Source organism: Culex quinquefasciatus, chromosome 2 (assembly GCF_015732765.1).
Source record: "Culex quinquefasciatus strain JHB chromosome 2, VPISU_Cqui_1.0_pri_paternal, whole genome shotgun sequence".
Classification (NCBI taxonomy): domain Eukaryota; kingdom Metazoa; phylum Arthropoda; class Insecta; order Diptera; family Culicidae; genus Culex; species Culex quinquefasciatus.
In genome coordinates, this window is record NC_051862.1 from 64,068,337 (window position 1) to 64,086,355 (window position 18,019).

Below are 18,019 nucleotides of genomic sequence, written 5' to 3' on the forward strand. Positions count from 1 at the left end.
TCTTCTGACTAAATTCCCTTTGGCCAGTTGTTCTCAATATGGAAATGGACATCTCACCTACTCTTCACTAGTCTTATCGCATAGTAAATTTACATCAAAAAATCAGATAAGTTGAGCTATTAAAATCTGGTTACAACCTTCTACAAGTCTATTATTTGCATTGATAAGATAAAGTTGTACTTTTCTTATGCGCTAAAAAATGTGAACTGAGGATCTAAAAAAAATCAATACTTGTAATATTTAATACAGATTCGGATTAGAAATTGAGTTTGCTGCAAGTAGTGTTTATGGAAAACTAATTTTAAGTCGAACTTTTCATTTGCCACATCGATTACTTCGCGAAGTTTCAACGGAGTGAGAAATAGCGACATTTCGACCATTTTTGGTTTCATACAAGTTGATGAGTCATCTTTTAGTTGTGATAAACATGTGGATTAACAATGCAGCTGCGATTAAAAAACGATTGAATATTTAAAATATTCGACCTATCATCCAAAACGTGTCTTTTTGTCGCTGGAGAACGTGTCAAAAAAAAATATTTATGAAAAAGCGCGATTTGTCGGCATTTAGGATGTGCAATAAAATTAAAGTTAAAAGAAAGCCTTCAACTACACGTAAGTAGTTAGTTCTTCTTAATATCTCTTAGGAACACGGTAAATGCATCACGCCACTTCTGACGCACTGCCTGAATTCAATAAAAGCCGCTGGGATGTGAAGATGTAAGCAGTAAAGTTCAAGATGATTTCCGTTATAGTTGTTTTTGCCATTGTGACCGTGTTGAGTTGTCCAACTGAAGCTGGATATCAAAATACATTTGAAGGTCAGACTTATAATCCACTATTAGGAAAATTTGGGTACCAATTGTATCTTCAACAGCAACCAAAGGATGTCTGAAGTACAACAGCCATCAGGGATATAAATTCACACATCCTTACTTTTCAACTGGTGCATACAGAAATGTTCGAAGAGGTCCTAACAACGCCACTGAGTTCAGGTTTGGAGTACTTGGAGATCACGACGGTATTTTTAGATTGGCCCCAGTGCAGAATCCCTACGACAGCACTCTGATGCATGAGATTGGTAAATATCTACAATAGTTTAATAGACACGTAGTCATAATTTTTGTGTCTGCCTTGCAGTTCTATCTGGCTTGGCCGGTACCAAGACCGACGTACGTCGCTATGTTCGAACGAGCCCTTCAGAAATGAACAACTATTCTATGATTAAGATTCAGTCCAGTTATGGACTGTTATCGCAGTTTGATCCGTTGATGTTTACCCTGACAATCTACTCTAATGGTTCGGCGAAGCTTGCAAAAGACGGCGATAAGTATCCGTTTTTTGAGTTTCAAGACTCGACACTATCGTTTAGGTACATAGGGTTCTGTAATTGGAATGTTCCGGTAATCTACTTTTTCGATTGTCCACTTTAGATGATCTGCAATTTAGGGCAAAAAAAGATGCCCATGGTAGCATAAAATCGTATAGTGTCATTTCGAAATAAATAGATTTTTCACTATCTCTTTGAATTTTTGCATATATATTTGTAAGATGCTGAGAGAAAAAGATAAGGATTGAAAGAAAACAAGCAAAAACATTTCATTCACAAAATGATATCAGAAGGGGAATCACTAACAAACTGCACAAAGCATACTCATCGATTCAACAGTCACAATTTGTTGTTAGCAGCCTCATTCTGAACTCGCAGTGTTTCGATTATCATAGATAGTATAGATGATGATTGATGAACTCGAATCGAAATTCGATCGAAGCGAATGACCAGTTTAGTGATCCTTCCGACAACACAAATGTGAAGAAAAAAACTCTTCGATCTCATCGGCACTTCATCATCATCACTTGCAACCAGTTTCTCATCTTTATCAACAAGAAATTGCTCAATTGACTGCGTGACGGAATCAGTTTGTGTATAAACTTCAAGAACTCATGATGTACAAAGTGGTTGTTCTTGCGCTAGCAATTTTTGCTACATGTGCTTCTTTAGAATCATACGAGAATAAGTTTGAAGGTGAGTTTCATTAAAAATTAATTTCCGAGGCTTATAAACAAAACGTCTATTTGTAGTAACTGAGGGATGTCTACAATACAACAGCAAGGACGGTTATTACTACAACCATCCCTACTTTTCGACGGCCATTTTCAAGAACATCCACGTAGGACCAAACAACGTCACCAAGCTGCGGCTGGGCGTTGCCGCTAAGAACGATGGTCATGTGCGGTTAGCCCCGGTCAAGTATCCGTACGACAGCACTGTGATGAATGAAATTGGTAACTCAACACTCTAAAATTTAAGTTTTATCGAAGCAAAAAACACAAACATGTTTCAGTTTTATCCGGGTGGCGAAATACAAAGTCGGAAGTCCGTCGCTACACCCGTACGGATCCGGACAAGGTGAAGGATCAGATCGTGCTGAAGGAGCTGTCCAGCTTGGGAATGCTGAGCGAGTACGGCCCGCTGATGTTCACCATGGCGATTCACCAGGATGGACTGGTGGAGCTGACAAAGGATGGAGAAGTGGTGCCGTTGTTGAAGTTTAAAGACCCGAAGCTTTCCTACGAGTACATTAGCTTCTGCAACTGGGATGTTCCGGCGATCTACTTTTTCGATTGTCCACTTAGGCGAGATAAGCGGACTTGTGAAGGGATTGTGTTTCCTTGAAGGTTTGAGAGTTGTATAAGAACTAAATTTTGTAACAGTGCCAGTAACACTATTTCTTAGTGTAATAACTAAACAAACGTGTATCAACTATTTCATGTTTATTGAATAAATATTTTTGTACTAAATATGTATGTATTCCGGATAAAATTATATTATGTGTGATTAGTTTTTGTTTAACAAAGTCAAGTTTTCTTATAGCATTGGTGTCTACCCATAGTTGCTACTTTGTTATTGACCAGGACCTCCAAGAATTGCTCCGTGGACCACAGTAGGAACCAATCATCACCACTTCGCAACTTTCAAATGTCCCTATCATACTAGCCAATCACAGCGCCGGCCACGACCAGTGGTAAGACACGGGGAAGTAGATAGGAATTTTAGTCCGAGTATGCAACCAGTAAAGTTCTTGAATTCAACATTGCATTCAATAGTTGCATTGTCCTGTTCTTAGGGTTCACAGATTCCAATCAAGTTTCTTGGATTCTTATAGCATTCTTAATCCTTCTAGTCAACTAAGCCTCGATGGTCTGGTTTAAATTTTTGATAGGAGCAGATGGGAATCGAACCCAGAACCTTCCGCTTACAAAGCGAACAGCGTAACTATTCAGCCACGCCTACCCCTAAGTCACGTTTTCTTATATTCTCGAAACTTAAATAGGCGGTTGTGACAAGCAAGCACATCGAAATAATTATCTTGAGCAATTTTTAACATATTTTTGTCTCAATCAATCGTTAAGTAAATCAATTTTGATATGTTAGTTTTGGAATAATCACTTTTTGCCTTTCTTACTAAAGAAAGGTATATGTTTTACTTTATGGCTGGACGTCATTTTCGTCTTCTTAAATATGTCGATTCAGCATGATTTTTTATTTGAAAAATCGTCAAAAAATCACACTACATCGTTTTTCGACGCTTCGTCGCCAAGTCGACAAGTTGTCAAGTTGAGCTTCGAATACTGGCGCGAGAATGTTGGCGCATATATTTTGTGGTTCGACTTATACTCGTTTTGTAGTAGCTTGTCTACCGATGTTTCCTACAACATGTAAGATATCGTAGCTTTTCGGTTTCTTTTGCCCTGTTTGTTTTTGCATAACTGTCCAATGTTTATGCAAAAACTTTTGACATAGGACATTCATCCGGCTACAATCTTTTTGTTTCCCGTGTGCTCCAAAAATCGCCTAAAAGTAGACTTCAGTTTTTCGTGATTTCGTAAGTTTATTTAACAGTTCATTGGATTCCAATAGGAGCTTTCTAAGCTTTTCACCGTTTATATCGTTTTCAAAGTTTATAATGCTATGGCTTTCTACCTAAGGTACTCGTGATTGAGTGTGTAGTGGTGCGGTTGTAAAAATAGATATCTCTGACTCTGTCACTTTCGTAGAAGCTGAATGGTTATCTTCCCTGCACCGTGCGGCACACGCGGTTCACTTATACCTCGGGTTTTCTTTGCGCCTACCGCGGTGTGCGTTGTCACTGGCGCATGTGAAGCTTGCTATGCTTGCGTTTGTCATAAACGCTTGTTTGATTAAGAATATGTACGATTAAAAATATTCTTGTGGTGAAAATTGCGTTTTTTGTTTCTTTTGGAAATCATATCATTTATAATACTTTGCTTTCACCATAAGACTTTCTTCTTCTTCTAAACAAAGTCGATGTTATGAATTGAAAGAAGTTCTACCATTGTTATATTCTTTAGTAAAAAAGGCTCTATCTCACCCCAGGTGGGATTAAATCGGGTTTTTGGAATAAATTTTCCCGTTTATAAACTCGTGTAGTTCCAGCTTTTAGTTCCAGTATGCTACAATACAATTACAACTTACCTCAACGTATTGGCGATAATCCTGGCGGCGGTATCACATCGGAACACGTGACACATGTGGATCCGGGTGAGCCGATCTCGGGCCACGTAAGCGAAATCTCTGCCGAAATTGTGTGGTGGAGGCAGGAAAATAGGAAAAAGGAAAAAAAAAACGTGGGAAATTAGTTCTCCGCTAACCACCCACGAACACTCAAACACATATGACTCTGTTCGCTTTTTGTTGGCACAGTCCTAATTAATTGATTAATCAAAGGTTACGATTATTGCACGGTAAGCGCGCGCGCTCGGAAACGTGTCAATGTCTCTGCAGGAGCGTCATAATCGTTACAATCATGACTTCCTCGTACAGAGAGAGGTTGGACGAGCGGAAAACACTAATGGAAATGTGGGTGACATGGTTGGGAACTATCCTTGCGAGCGCACAAAGCAGCTTTATTAAGCTAATGTTAACCGTTAATGTTTTTCTTTGCGACTAACTTAAAGGGATCACCGGAACTGGCACACTCTTAGCATAGTTAACACATAATGTCATACCTTTCTCTGAGAGCACATTAACACATACATACACACAGATCGCAGTGTCAAAGAACGGAAATGTTGGTTGTGTGTGTATTATAGTTCAGGTATTGAAGTGCATCAGAAAGATATAGCGCAGCCGGGAAAAAGGGAAAAAGAAAACAAAAAGACAAAAAACTCATAAAAATTCAAAAAAGAGTAAGAAAAACGACGATTCTGTTGAGAAATTGAGAACATGAAATGATTGAGTGCCAAAGTGCCTTGAACCAAAACCAGAAAAAGAAAACAAACAAAACAACATCCAAAACAGCTCAATTCTGGTGATGTCCCCTTGATTTCAGTTTTAACCCAAATTTCCCATCTTCATCAAACCAACCCACACTGTATAACGTGCTACAATGGAGGGATGAAGTTTTTTTTTAATCTAGAAACTCAAAACAAGTCAACTCACCTGCCGTTGTCCCGTCCGACGCCCCACACGCGTATCGTGTGGATCGGTTGCGAGTTCAGTATTGTCAGCGATTCCGGATCGATTAACTTTAAAGCACCATCGTCTAGGTCCATGAACAGGTCCTTGCCCTGTAAATATGAAAAAAAAAAAGATGAATTTGACTGCTGCCAATATGTGGACATTTTCATCAAAATCACACACACTTTTTTTGAAAACTAATTGAAACATGAACATATTTTTTTATAAACCAAAATGAAACGAAAATTAAATTTCACTAAAGAGCAATTCTATGAGATTTTGGTCATTCGATTTTTTTTTTTGTATTTTTAAACCCAGCCGAAACTTTTTTGGTAGCCATTTTGCATAATTAGTTTGTCCATATAGTTTTCCATACAAATTTGGCAGCTGTCCATACAAAAATTGTATATATGAAAATTCAAGAATCTTTTGAAGGAATTTTTTGATCGATTTGGTGTCTTCGGCAAAGTTGTAGTTATGGATAAAGACAACACTGGAAAAAAAATGATACAAGGTTAATTATTTTAATGTGATTTTTATTTCACTTTTCGTCAACGTGAACTTGATTTGCAACAAGACACTATTTTTTAACATTAAATATTACGTCCTTTTGAAATGTTTGTCTTGATTTGTCTTTGATAAAAACATACAAAAATTAATAAAAAACCTGTTTCGAAGAGAATTGCTCTTAACATTTCGAACATTTTCAAAAATCTTATTATTGTCAATAGTAAATTTTATTATAGAATTTTTACAATAAATTAAACAAGTATACAGTGCGCTCATTTTTTAAATAACTAAGGTCGTTGCAAAGATTTTTCAAAATTTATGTAATTAAAAAAAACATTTCAACGGGAATATTGCAGTGCTAAAAGTAAATAAGTAAATTTCTTGTGCTATCATTTGCAATTCTATCATTTACTTTATTAGCACGATGTAATTATTCACAACAAATATTCTTTATAATTAAGTATTATACTTGAGACAATTTCAAATCACTGAAAAAAATCAAATGAATTTTAAGTCCTTTTAGAAATGGTTAAATTTCAATTTATATCAAAATTTTAATTGAATTCATAAAAATATTTTTAACAAGTTGCTTCTTATTTCTTTCGAAGAAATGCGGAATTTGATTGAAATGGTTCCAGGTTTGATTAAAATTGTTTGGTTCATAAAAAAACATCCATTTTGAGCAATATTAATAAATTTTCTCAATTTAGGAGAAATATACCCATTCTCAGCCAATTTCCATTATCGGTCTATCAGTACTTTGATCATGAATTACAGCTTTCATAAAGTGTTTTTGAATGTTCCAAAGCAATAAATAGCTCAAATAAAAGTGCAACTCTTCATTATTGATTTATCTGAAAATTTTGATTTAATAGCGGAAAACCTTAAAAACTGATGAGAATTGGTCGAACGGCTTGGACTGATTAAAATGGGTAAATTTCCCCTACTAAGAATATTATGTTACTGGAAATGCCCATAAATCTCAAAATATTTTTGAATTCTGTTTCACATCACTGAAAATAGCGTGAAAATCGTAAAATTTCTCAATTTCCGTGAAATCCCATGAAATTCTAAGATTATCTGTAATCAATGCTTATTATCAAGATCAGGATCATTAAAATAGAATTATTACCAAATTTCATGAGAAATGAACAAATTAATTAAGTGAAAAAATATTCAAATTTTATTGAAATTTTAGCATATTTTTTTCAAATGATCCCAAAACAAAAAAAAGCATGGTTGAAATTTGAAAATAATTATGAATGCTAAAAATCTAAATTTTCATACACAGAAAAAAAAGTTGAGTTTTGGAATGTTGAAAATTTGGTAGGTTGAATATTACCTCTTTTTTTGAGTAATATTACATAAAAAAAAAGTGTAAAAATGTGAACCTGATGAATATTCATCAAAAACTGATGAAAATTCATCATTTTCTGGGGTAAAATTAATCATTTATTTTGCCACAAAATCTGTCACCATATCCTGATGAATATTACCATCATTTTTTTTTCTGTGTAGCAAAAATGAGTTCAGTCGATTTTGAACATTGTATTTTGTGTATTTTAGCAGTTATATATAATTTGGTATTTTATGCTTTTTCCAAATTTTAGGTTTTGGAACCACAGATGGGAAATACCCGTAGCACTCCGGATTTTTTTTATTGAAGGCTTTGTTGATATTTTGTAACTGTATGTAGCTGTCAAAATAAATTTAGCATTAATGAATACTGTTTGCCTCAACTAACAAGAGCTTACTTATGTGAAAAAAAATTAACAGAGTATTTTTTCAAAATACTTTGAAATGTTTAGTGAAAAAGAAGTGCAACCAACTAAAAACAAATGCATTTACCTGCATTAATTGTACTTTTAGCACTATTGGGCTTTTAGTTAAATTTTCATGTACAGCTTGGCAAAGAGTTTGTTTTGCCATTATTTTCGAAAAACTTCACAGAAAAAAAGTCGAATTTTGGAATGTTGAAAATCTAGTAGGTTGAATATTACCTCTTTTTTTAAGTAATATTACATAAAAAATGTGTAAAAATGTGAACCTGATGAATATTCATCAAAAACTGATGAAAATTCATCATTTTCTGGGGTAAAATTAATTATTTTTTTGCCACAAAATCAGTCACCATTTCCTGATGAATATTACCATTATTTTTTTACTGTGTTTTATTTATTTGATTACAATTTCAATACAAAGGTAACATTCCAAAAAAAAAAATTAAGGACTTGGGCTTTGAAATATTATTTTATTCTTAAAAAAATAATCTTAAAATTCTGGAATATTTGAGTTTTTATTTTTTTTTATCCTTGGAATGATCGAAGAATCTAAAAAAACCTATGTTCAATTTTTAAGATCAAATTTGAGTTCCAAAATCAGTAATTTTTATGAACTGAATCAACATCAACTTACATCACCCCACCGCCCGACCACGTCCAGCAGCTCGTTCCGGCCCAGCGACAGGTCCACGATGCACTTGTTGACCGCCTTCGAAGACCGCTCCGGCGTCAGGTCCTCCTCGGCGATCTCGACCCAGCCGAGCGATCGCACCGCGAACCGAATCGACCGGTCCGTGTCCGATTTGAGTGGGAAACTTCGTCGTCTTGAAAGAAGAGAGAAAATGTTAGTTCCGGTTCGTGAATGTTTGTTTGAAGGACCCACTTCAGTGCAATTTCCTCCCTCCTTCGGCGTTCGTCCTCCTGGTCCAGTGCCGAGCTAGTGCTGCTTCGTGTGACGGATGTGATACTTTCGTGCAGCCGACCGCTGCTCGAGGACGTTGAGCTGGACTCGGGCTTGGGCGTGCCGTACAGGTTGACCAGCGTTTGCGAGAACATCGAGTTCTGTATGCAGCGTGGCGTCGGCGCCACCGCCGCCGTTGCGTTCGTTTTCGTAAGCTCTTGCGTCGTCGGTGGTTCTTTGGGCCACACCGGTGGCTCCCGTTGGATTGTTCCCGATTTGATGTGCCAGTAGTACGGGCCGCCATTGTCTATACAAGAACAGAGATATCAGTATTGACTGTAAAGTCCAAAAAGATCCGTACAAACCTTCGTGCTTTTCCCATCCCGGTGGCAGATCGTTCGTTTTGTCCTTGTCCTCGATGGCATCGATGTCCTCCTGTTTGTCCTCCTCGTCCCCGTCCACGTCGTCGTCCTCCGATGGAACCTCGCCCACTTCCTGTTTCTTTTTGTTTGGCAACGCGTACAGATCGTCCGCGTTTAGCGTTCCGGCGATGTGTTTGATCTCGGCGCCATTTTCCTGCACCTGATGTTCCTGTTGATCGGTTTTTTCACCCTTTTCCGAGTTTTGGTCCTTTTGTGTTTCCGATTCGGCGCCAGGGGAGCCGTCCAGCATCTTTTGCTTATGCTTTGGGGAGCTTCGAACAAAGAAGAAGTACGTTATCAGATAAGTCAGAATGATACTCACAAAAAAAATCTTACCCATCGACCTCCTTCGGCCCGTCCACGCCCACGCCCATCGTGTCCCGAATGTCCAGGTAGCCCTTCCGGTTTGGATCGCGCGCGACCAGGTTCACCGCGCCCGCCGGCCGCAGCGTTCCCTGCTGTTGCAGCTCAGAGATGATCTCCTCGTACAGATGCGAGTTGCGCTCCATCCGCAGAGGATCCATGTGGTAGTTGGGATTTTCGTAGCTTAGCAAGCCGTTCTCTGGAAGAGGATTGCAAAGGTTGAAGTTAGGATCTGTGGCTGGCTTTGGAAACTTTACAGGAACAACAGAAATAATCGAAACCAAAAAGATATGTTTGATAGTGTAAGGTCAAGCAACAGCAATAAGGCAAATCTACCAAACAAAAGCTATATAAATATCATCGCAAGCAATGGAATGATTAACTCAATGAGAGATGCAATAAATTTCGAGATTTAGAACAATTTGCCACGTTTATTTCCAGCTCAGGTCGATCGACCCGAGCAAAAATCTAAATAATAAAGTGATGTACGTCATTCGCAGCCGTAGCAAACGGAGAAGGTCACACACGCCGGGTTCAAGTCCCACACCAAGGAGGTATCGATTTTCGTCCCAGAACCTCTCTGAACCGTGTGAGCAACAGCGTCAGAGTCAATTTGGCAGAAGATGTGGCACTTGACATTGAACCAGTATATTCAGTTTATTGAATTTTCGCTGGCTGGTTGGCTATTCGATGGCGTTTTGCCCTAAAATTGCAACTCGAGGCAGTAAGAAATTGTTCAATAAAAGGCCAATTTACCCTAGGAACAAACTTTGGGCAGAAAATTTGTTGTGTAGCCAACATATGGTATTAACCTTTCCCCCTTAGTCAAGATGAATAAAATAAAAGAAGAAAAAAAAAAGAATTGCAAGGAAGCCAATGGAGCCGGGGTCCCAAGACAACAGGATAATAAAATCGTACAAAATGGCAGAACGCACTGCCGACCACTTTCCACCTTGTGTAACCTTTGGTCCTGTCCGCAGCCGGTCATGGGGAAAAAAAAGTTCGTCAGTCTTAAAATTGTGGCCGCCAAGGTTGATGCGCATATGGTTCACCAACGATGCCAAACTTTTTGTTACAGACGATTAGGGCGTCCAATTTTCTCGGGTTTAGAATTTCCCGGGAAACGGAAAAAATATTTTTGAAATCTCGAGAATTCCCGGAATCCCAGGAGATTTTTCAAACAGTCTTAAAATCTATGTTCATTGTTTCTCTCAATGAAATACTACTTTTCAGCACTGAAATGGGTGCTAAAAAATTCGTCTTTTCGGCACTAGTATTGAAAAATAACAGCTTTCATTTTTTTATCGGTAAATTTACTTAACACATGGGTGTTTGACATAAAATTTCATTCAAAAAGCGTTTTTTGGAATTGAAAAACATGTTGTAAACAACTCGTTGCAAAACTTGATTTTTTAAAGTATTTGTTCTATTTACCCAACTCGATAAACCTCGTTGGATAAATGTACGACTCGTACCGAAGTCAATCAAAACATTATGCAAAAATGGCTTAAATAGCTGTCTCATTTCGTTACATTTGTCCTGGTTTGCCCCAGATGCCGGTTTTTGGTGAAAAATAATCTAATATGATTTTTTTCAAAAAAACCATTTTAATTTTAAAATTTTACTCAATTAGCCAAATTAATGCTATATATCGAATACTAATGTTAGTGCTTTAAAATTCTTATCGATTACTATATATTCAACTGTCAATTTATTTCTACAACAAAATTTGAAATTCCAGACAAAAATTTGTTTTTTTTTCAATTTCGGGAATTCCCGGGACAAAAAATAAAAAATCACGGGATTCGGGAAATCCCGGTTTTTTGAAAAATACCGAGATTTTTGTCTCGGGAATTCCCGGGATGGACGCACTACAGACGATGTTATCTTGGATCTGACTGTCTGGAGGAATTTGACTGAATTTGTTCTGGTAACATGAAATGAATTTTAGTGTATGGGTATCAAATGAATTAAAATTTCAGATGTTTTTTTCAATTTATCAGAGTTTCTTTGAAAATTTTAAAATTTTGACAAAATGCCGTATTTTTTCGAAATTACTAAAATTTTTATAATATAAGTTACGGAAATTGCTTTCCGCATAATTGATCGACGCCACCAACATCGTCAGCACAGCCGACAACAGAAACCTAAACTGCGAACAAAGCTAAACTTCGTTTACCTCGCCGCGATTAAAGCAAGTAGCTCGATTAATGCTCTGTAAGCAAAACCTCAGTACCTCGTGTGTGAGGCTCTGGGGGACTTTTCGATCACAATAAAATCAGAACGTTTTGGACCGTCAAACTCAACACTTTGGAGTAATTAATTAAAAGAAACCACCCTTTCATAATGGACGTTTTATAACTTATATCAGTCGCTTTTTCGCTTTATTAAAGTTTTTTTTTAATACTAAAATTTTCACATAATACCGTATTTTTCGAAAATACCCAGATTTTCAATATATGCAATTTTGTATGCTTTTTTTTTAATTTCGCTTCGTTTGATACCCATATTGCATATTTTGAAAATTTGAGTATTTTCGAAAAATAAGGTAATCTGTGAAAATTTAATAAAATAAACTCTAATAATGTAAAAAGCTTGCACAATTCGCTTCGTTTTATACCCAAATTGCAAATTATGAAAAATTTTGTATTTTCGAAAAAATAAGGAATTCTGTGAACAATGTTGAGTAAATATTTATACTTTGAAACTTACTAAATTTTCAAAAAATATGTTCTTAGGTAAAGCATTGAAAATTTTACATAATATGGGGGTAATTCTCCGCCAAATCACACAGCAGTTGCCCCGACCCCTCTTCGATTTGCGTGAAACTTTGTCCTATGGGGTAACTTTTGTCCCTGATCACGAATCCGAGGTCCGTTTTTTGATATCTCGTGACGGAGGGGCGGTACGACCCCTTCCATTTTTGAACATGCGAAAAAAGAGGTGTTTTTCAATAATTTGCAGCCTGAAACGGTGATGAGATAGAAATTTGGTGTCGAAGGGACTTTTATGTAAAATTAGACGCCCAATTTGATGGCGTACTCAGAATTCCGAAAAAACGTATTTTTCATCGAAAAAAACACTAAAAAAGTTTTAAAAATTCTCCCATTTTCCGTTACTCGACTGTAAAATTTTTTGGAACATGTCATTTTATGGGAAATTTAATGTACTTTTCGAATCTACATTGACCCAGAAGGGTCATTTTTTCATTTAGAACAAAATTTTTCATTTTAAAATTTCTTGTTTTTTCTAACTTTGCAGAGTTATTTTTTAGAGTGTAATAAAAGTTGTAGAGCAGACGATTACAAAAAAATTGATATGTAGACATAAGGGGTTTGCTTATAAACATCACGAGTTATCGCGATTTTACGAAAAAAAGTTTTGAAAAAGTTGGTCGTCATTGATCATGGCCGTTCATGGTCACCCGCGACAGACACGGACGACAAAACAAAGAGAAACGCAAAAAGTAACTTTTTCAAAACTTTTTTTCGTAAAATCGCGATAACTCGTGATGTTTATAAGCAAACCCCTTATGTCTACATATCAATTTTTTTGTAATCGTCTGCTCTACAACTTTGTGGAATATTGTTACACTCTAAAAATAACCCTGCAAAGTTAGAAAAAACACGAAATTTTAAAATGAAAATTTTTGTTCTAAATGAAAAAATGACCCTTCTGGGTCAATGTAGATTCGAAAAGTACACGCAAACGAGAAATCCGTGAGGGTGGCCCTCCCAAATCGAATTGAACGGGACAACGCTCAAATCGTACGGAAAACCCTCACGCTCGAAACAAACTTTGTAGTTCACACATACCATTACAAGAAAAGCTTTCAATTTGATTTCGCAAACACCATACACTCACGCTCAGTTGCATCTAACAAGTCGGTGATGAGTTGATGTATGCGTGCGTGCTTGTTTCAGTCAATCGGCACAAATTCATCTATCAGGGAGGAGGAAATTCGACATGTTTAATTGTGTAATTGTGTAAAATTTGTTTAATTGTTTAATTGTTCAATTGTTTAATTGTTTAATTGTTTAATTGTTTAATTGTTTAATTGTTTAATTGTTTAATTGTTTAATTGTTTAATTGTTTAATTGTTTAATTGTTTAATTGTTTAATTGTTTAATTGTTTAATTGTTTAATTGTTTAATTGTTTAATTGTTTAATTGTTTAATTGTTTAATTGTTTAATTGTTTAATTGTTTAATTGTTTAATTGTTTAATTGTTTAATTGTTTAATTGTTTAATTGTTTAATTGTTTAATTGTTTAATTGTTTAATTGTTTAATTGTTTAATTGTTTAATTGTTTAATTGTTTAATTGTTTAATTGTTTAATTGTTTAATTGTTTAATTGTTTAATTGTTTAATTGTTTAATTGTTTAATTGTTTAATTGTTTAATTGTTTAATTGTTTAATTGTTTAATTGTTTAATTGTTTAATTGTTTAATTGTTTAATTGTTTAATTGTTTAATTGTTTAATTGTTTAATTGTTTAATTGTTTAATTGTTTAATTGTTTAATTGTTTAATTGTTTAATTGTTTAATTGTTTAATTGTTTAATTGTTTAATTGTTTAATTGTTTAATTGTTTAATTGTTTAATTGTTTAATTGTTTAATTGTTTAATTGTTTAATTGTTTAATTGTTTAATTGTTTAATTTGACAGTTTGACATTTTGACATTTTGACATTTTGACATTTTGACATTTTGACATTTTGACATTTTGACATTTTGACATTTTGACATTTTGACATTTTGACATTTTGACATTTTGACATTTTGACATTTTGACATTTTGACATTTTGACATTTTGACATTTTGACATTTTGACATTTTGACATTTTGACATTTTGACATTTTGACATTTTGACATTTTGACATTTTGACCACGTGGACACTTTTTTTGGTAGTCTCAACCCCCTCGTGGACAATTGTCCATACAAAAAAATCAATTTTGTATGGAGCGTGGACAATCGCCATACCCCCAAAAGTGTCCACGTGGTTTATGGATGGTCCCTTTTGACATTTTGACATTTTGACATTTTGACATTTTGACATTTTGACATTTTGACATTTTGACATTTTGACATTTTGACATTTTGACATTTTGACATTTTGACATTTTGACATTTTGACATTTTGACATTTTGACATTTGACATTTTGACATTTTGACATTTTGACATTTTGACATTTTGACATTTTGACATTTTGACATTTTGACATTTTGACATTTTGACATTTTGACATTTTGACATTGTGACATTGTGACATTTTGACATTTTTACATTTTTACATTTTGACATTTTGACATTTTGACATTTTGACATTTTGACATTTTGACATTTTGACATTTTGACATTTTGACATTTTGACATTTTGACATTTTGACATTTTGACATTTTGACATTTTGACATTTTGACATTTTGACATTTTGACATTTTGACATTTTGACATTTTGACATTTTGACATTTTGACATTTTGACATTTTGACATTTTGACATTTTGACATTTTGACATTTTGACATTTTGACATTTTGACATTTTGACATTTTGACATTTTGACATTTTGACATTTTGACATTTTGACATTTTGACATTTTGACATTTTGACATTTTGACATTTTGACATTTTGACACATCTTGACATCACATTTAGATATTTTGACATACTCTCGGAAATGTTAACAGTTTGACAATGGCAATTCTTAAATATTTAGAAATTTAGACAAATTTTCATATTTGTCATATTTCTTTTTAAAAATTTAAAAATTTGTCATATTTTTATTCTTAAAATTTAAAAATTTATCTTTTTTTTATATTTTGAAATTTTTAGATTCTGTCAAGTAAAAATATAAAATAAAAGTTTTTTAAAAATTATTTTGATTTAATTTTTTTTGACATGTTATCCGACATACCCGGTATGATTTACGAACCTTGCGACCATGGCTTTCTTCCTACCTAGCCGACCTAGCCTTGCCTTGCGACGAACAAAGAAAGTGACAGTTTGCCGATAACTACCACGCGAGAAAGTGTCATTTTTGTGCGGCCGCCGCCGGCTGGCCGGTGCAGTCGGATTGAAAATCCCGAAATAAAACCGACCAGAGGACATCAAGAGAGGACATATTGGGGAACAAAACCAAACCTTCAAATCATGTAAGTATTTGCTTGCAGAAAGATTTTAGCGTAGTTTTTGTTGTGACGTTTTAACTATGTGGACTGAAACTTCCTTTTCATTTGTTTTATTTCAGCTCCGGCAAACCAAGAATCTATTCAGAGATCGGCCGCGGCTGAAGGGGCTATGTTCCGGTGGCCACGTCGAGGCGTATGACGCAGGATGGCCAAGGCGTCGATCTGTTTGAAACCCAGAACCAGGCTGGATTAGATGCGGTTGGAGGTGGCTACTTCGAATGTTCCCGATCATGAAAATACTAATCTGTGACAAGTGAATCGTAACTAAAGTGATAAGCGTAGAAGTGGATGTATTGTATATTATTAAAATGTGAATAAATTACGTTTATTTCGTGAAATTTGAAAATTTCACTTTTTTTATTTATTTGGCGAGAGTTTTTTCCCAGCTCATCTCACTAACACAGAGACAAACCTGATTCACCAATACATTCACATATACGACATGCCACCAATACATGTGAGAAGTTATGCATGTGTGGGTGTAAGTTCAGTTGCCGGCGTGAAGCTTTTTTTTTTTTTGTGGATTTCCCTCACAAGCATCGTGCGGTAAAACTCGCCTGTCCGAGACCGGGAGGTTTTTTCCTTCGATTCGGGAGGGATCCCTCGCAATTTTCAGCCGATCTCGGTTGCGTGTACATTAAATTTCCCTTAAAATGACATGTTCCAAAATTTTTTACAGTCGAGTAACGGAAAATGGGAGAATTTTTAAAACTTTTTTAGTGTTTTTTTCGATGAAAAATACGTTTTTTCGGAATTCTGAGTACGCCATCAAATCGGGCGTCTAATTTTACATTAAAGTCCCTTTGGCACCAAATTTCTATCTTATCACCGTTTCAGGCTGCAAATTATTGAAAAACACCTCATTTTTCGTATGTTCAAAAATGGAAGGGGTCGTACCGCCCCTCCGTCACGAGATATCAAAAAAACGGACCTCGGATTCGTGATCAGGGACAAAAGTTACCCCTTAGGACAAAGTTTCACGTAAATCGAAGAGGGGTCGGGGCAACTTTTCCCGATTTCGTGTGAGTTGGTAGAGAATTACCCATGGTTGAATTAATCGATTTTAAAAAGATTTTAAAAATGAGTTATCGTTTATTATCGTTATCGTTATCGAGCCTCGATAATTGTTTCGTTAACAACCTTGGATCTAATATATTTTTCAGCAAAAGTGGTAGTTTTACATTTCTTCCAATAGGCTCAGTAAAAAATAATTAAGTAAAAATTTCAGTTCCCATACAAATTCAAAAAATTCATAAATCTTTTTGAATTCTAAGTCACAAGTTAAAGTGAAGGTAAAAGGGAGCTTTGTAGAACATTGCTACACTCTTAAAAGAATATTCCTGCAAAGTTACAAAAACACGAAATTTTAGAATTAAATTTTTTGTTCTAAATGAAAGATGACCCTTCTGGGTAATTGCAAATTAAAAAAGTAAATTACCATTAAAAAGACTTGTCAAAAAAAATTGCAATCAAACAACGAAAAAATTAAGAGGTTTTTTTTTAACTTTTTGATACAGTCCTAATCAATTTTTTACTACTTTGAAATTTTTCTGAATCAACCTCCTTCCGATGTTGCAACCCTCCAGCTGTAAAATTCGAACAAAACCTCTCCTAAAAATTTCGAATCACGCTTTCCCATCAACCCTGGAATCCCATCAGCAGCGGTAGCAAATTTCCTCCCGAATCTTCGCGCCACACTCCACTCGACCACCTAATTGAATTTCCACCCCCTGTGAAGAAGCCCACTCGAAGCGCAGCCATCAAATTGTCAAATCTACGAGCATGTCATTCCATTCAAAGTGCCATCAACACCGCCATTCCTGTAGCAAACCACCGTGAAGCGCACATTGCGAGACTTCACACATTAGGGGTTCCTCCCACGGCCAGATTTTTGCTGCTTTAAAATGGGGCGAAAGAGTCGATTTCTTTCTCCGTTTCCAGAACGATGGTCGTAAACCTGGAAGCCTTATGCGATGGCGTGTAGCTGTCAGCCCTGGGGGAGGAATGTTGATTGGAATTTGATTTTAAACATTGGCCATTTTCCGCTTTAGAGTTCGGCCTCGAGATATTCGGAATGGTAAATTAATGTTCACTCTTTTAGAAATACATGGAATTAATTAAACCACCACCAGTTTCACCCCCACCTGAAGGAAACTCCTAAAATTAACTCACTTTTCAAATCCTCGTAAAAGTTTCCCCCAATTTCCGAGTACTGGTTCTCCCCGGCCAAATCGTACAGGTGTTGTTGCCCCATCGCTGCCGCATAGCACGATTCTTCGTAGATTGGCAGGTGGTACGTACATTCGTCCTGGAACGCCTCCTTAAAAGGTTCATCCCTTTGTTCAACCCCCGGACAGGACACCAATTT

General features: G+C 35.7%; 2 protein-coding genes and 1 long non-coding RNA gene across 4 annotated transcripts in view; 2 read left to right on the plus strand and 1 right to left on the minus strand.

Moving 5' to 3' along the window:
- The window catches only part of LOC6053709 (protein Fe65 homolog), a 145,244-nt gene that overhangs the window by 11,624 nt on the left and 115,601 nt on the right, over window positions 1–18,019 (minus strand). Inside the window, exons 4-10 of one of the 2 annotated variants that reach the window (XM_038251971.1) lie at window positions 9,432–9,657; window positions 9,039–9,367; window positions 8,656–8,980; window positions 8,407–8,596; window positions 5,464–5,591; window positions 5,031–5,036; window positions 4,498–4,596 (exon numbers count right to left, since the gene is read on the minus strand). In XM_038251971.1, coding sequence (XP_038107899.1) covers window positions 4,498–4,596; window positions 5,031–5,036; window positions 5,464–5,591; window positions 8,407–8,596; window positions 8,656–8,980; window positions 9,039–9,367; window positions 9,432–9,657 — 1,303 coding nt within the window. The remainder of the gene's footprint in view (window positions 1–4,497; window positions 4,597–5,030; window positions 5,037–5,463; window positions 5,592–8,406; window positions 8,597–8,655; window positions 8,981–9,038; window positions 9,368–9,431; window positions 9,658–18,019) is intronic. The other variant, XM_038251972.1, reaches the window with a different exon arrangement.
- LOC119766693 lies at window positions 745–1,214 on the plus strand. Its single transcript, XR_005277065.1, has 3 exons — window positions 745–820; window positions 877–1,080; window positions 1,140–1,214. It is a non-coding gene; the product is annotated as an uncharacterized LOC119766693 (long non-coding RNA).
- On the plus strand, window positions 1,695–2,679 carry LOC6054108. The gene is made up of 3 exons (XM_038251975.1): window positions 1,695–2,025; window positions 2,082–2,285; window positions 2,345–2,679. Exons 1-3 carry the CDS (start codon window positions 1,944–1,946, stop codon window positions 2,674–2,676), a joined length of 618 nt encoding a protein of 205 aa, XP_038107903.1. The 5' UTR covers window positions 1,695–1,943; the 3' UTR covers window positions 2,677–2,679.

Coding starts and splice junctions, on each gene's coding strand:
- LOC6054108 (XM_038251975.1), top strand. CDS start 1,944: ATGATGTACAAAGTGGTTGTTCTTGCGCTAGCAATTTTTGCTACATGT. Junction 2,026..2,081: donor ATACGAGAATAAGTTTGAAG/GTGAGTTTCATT, acceptor GTCTATTTGTAG/TAACTGAGGGATGTCTACAA. Junction 2,286..2,344: donor CACTGTGATGAATGAAATTG/GTAACTCAACAC, acceptor AACATGTTTCAG/TTTTATCCGGGTGGCGAAAT.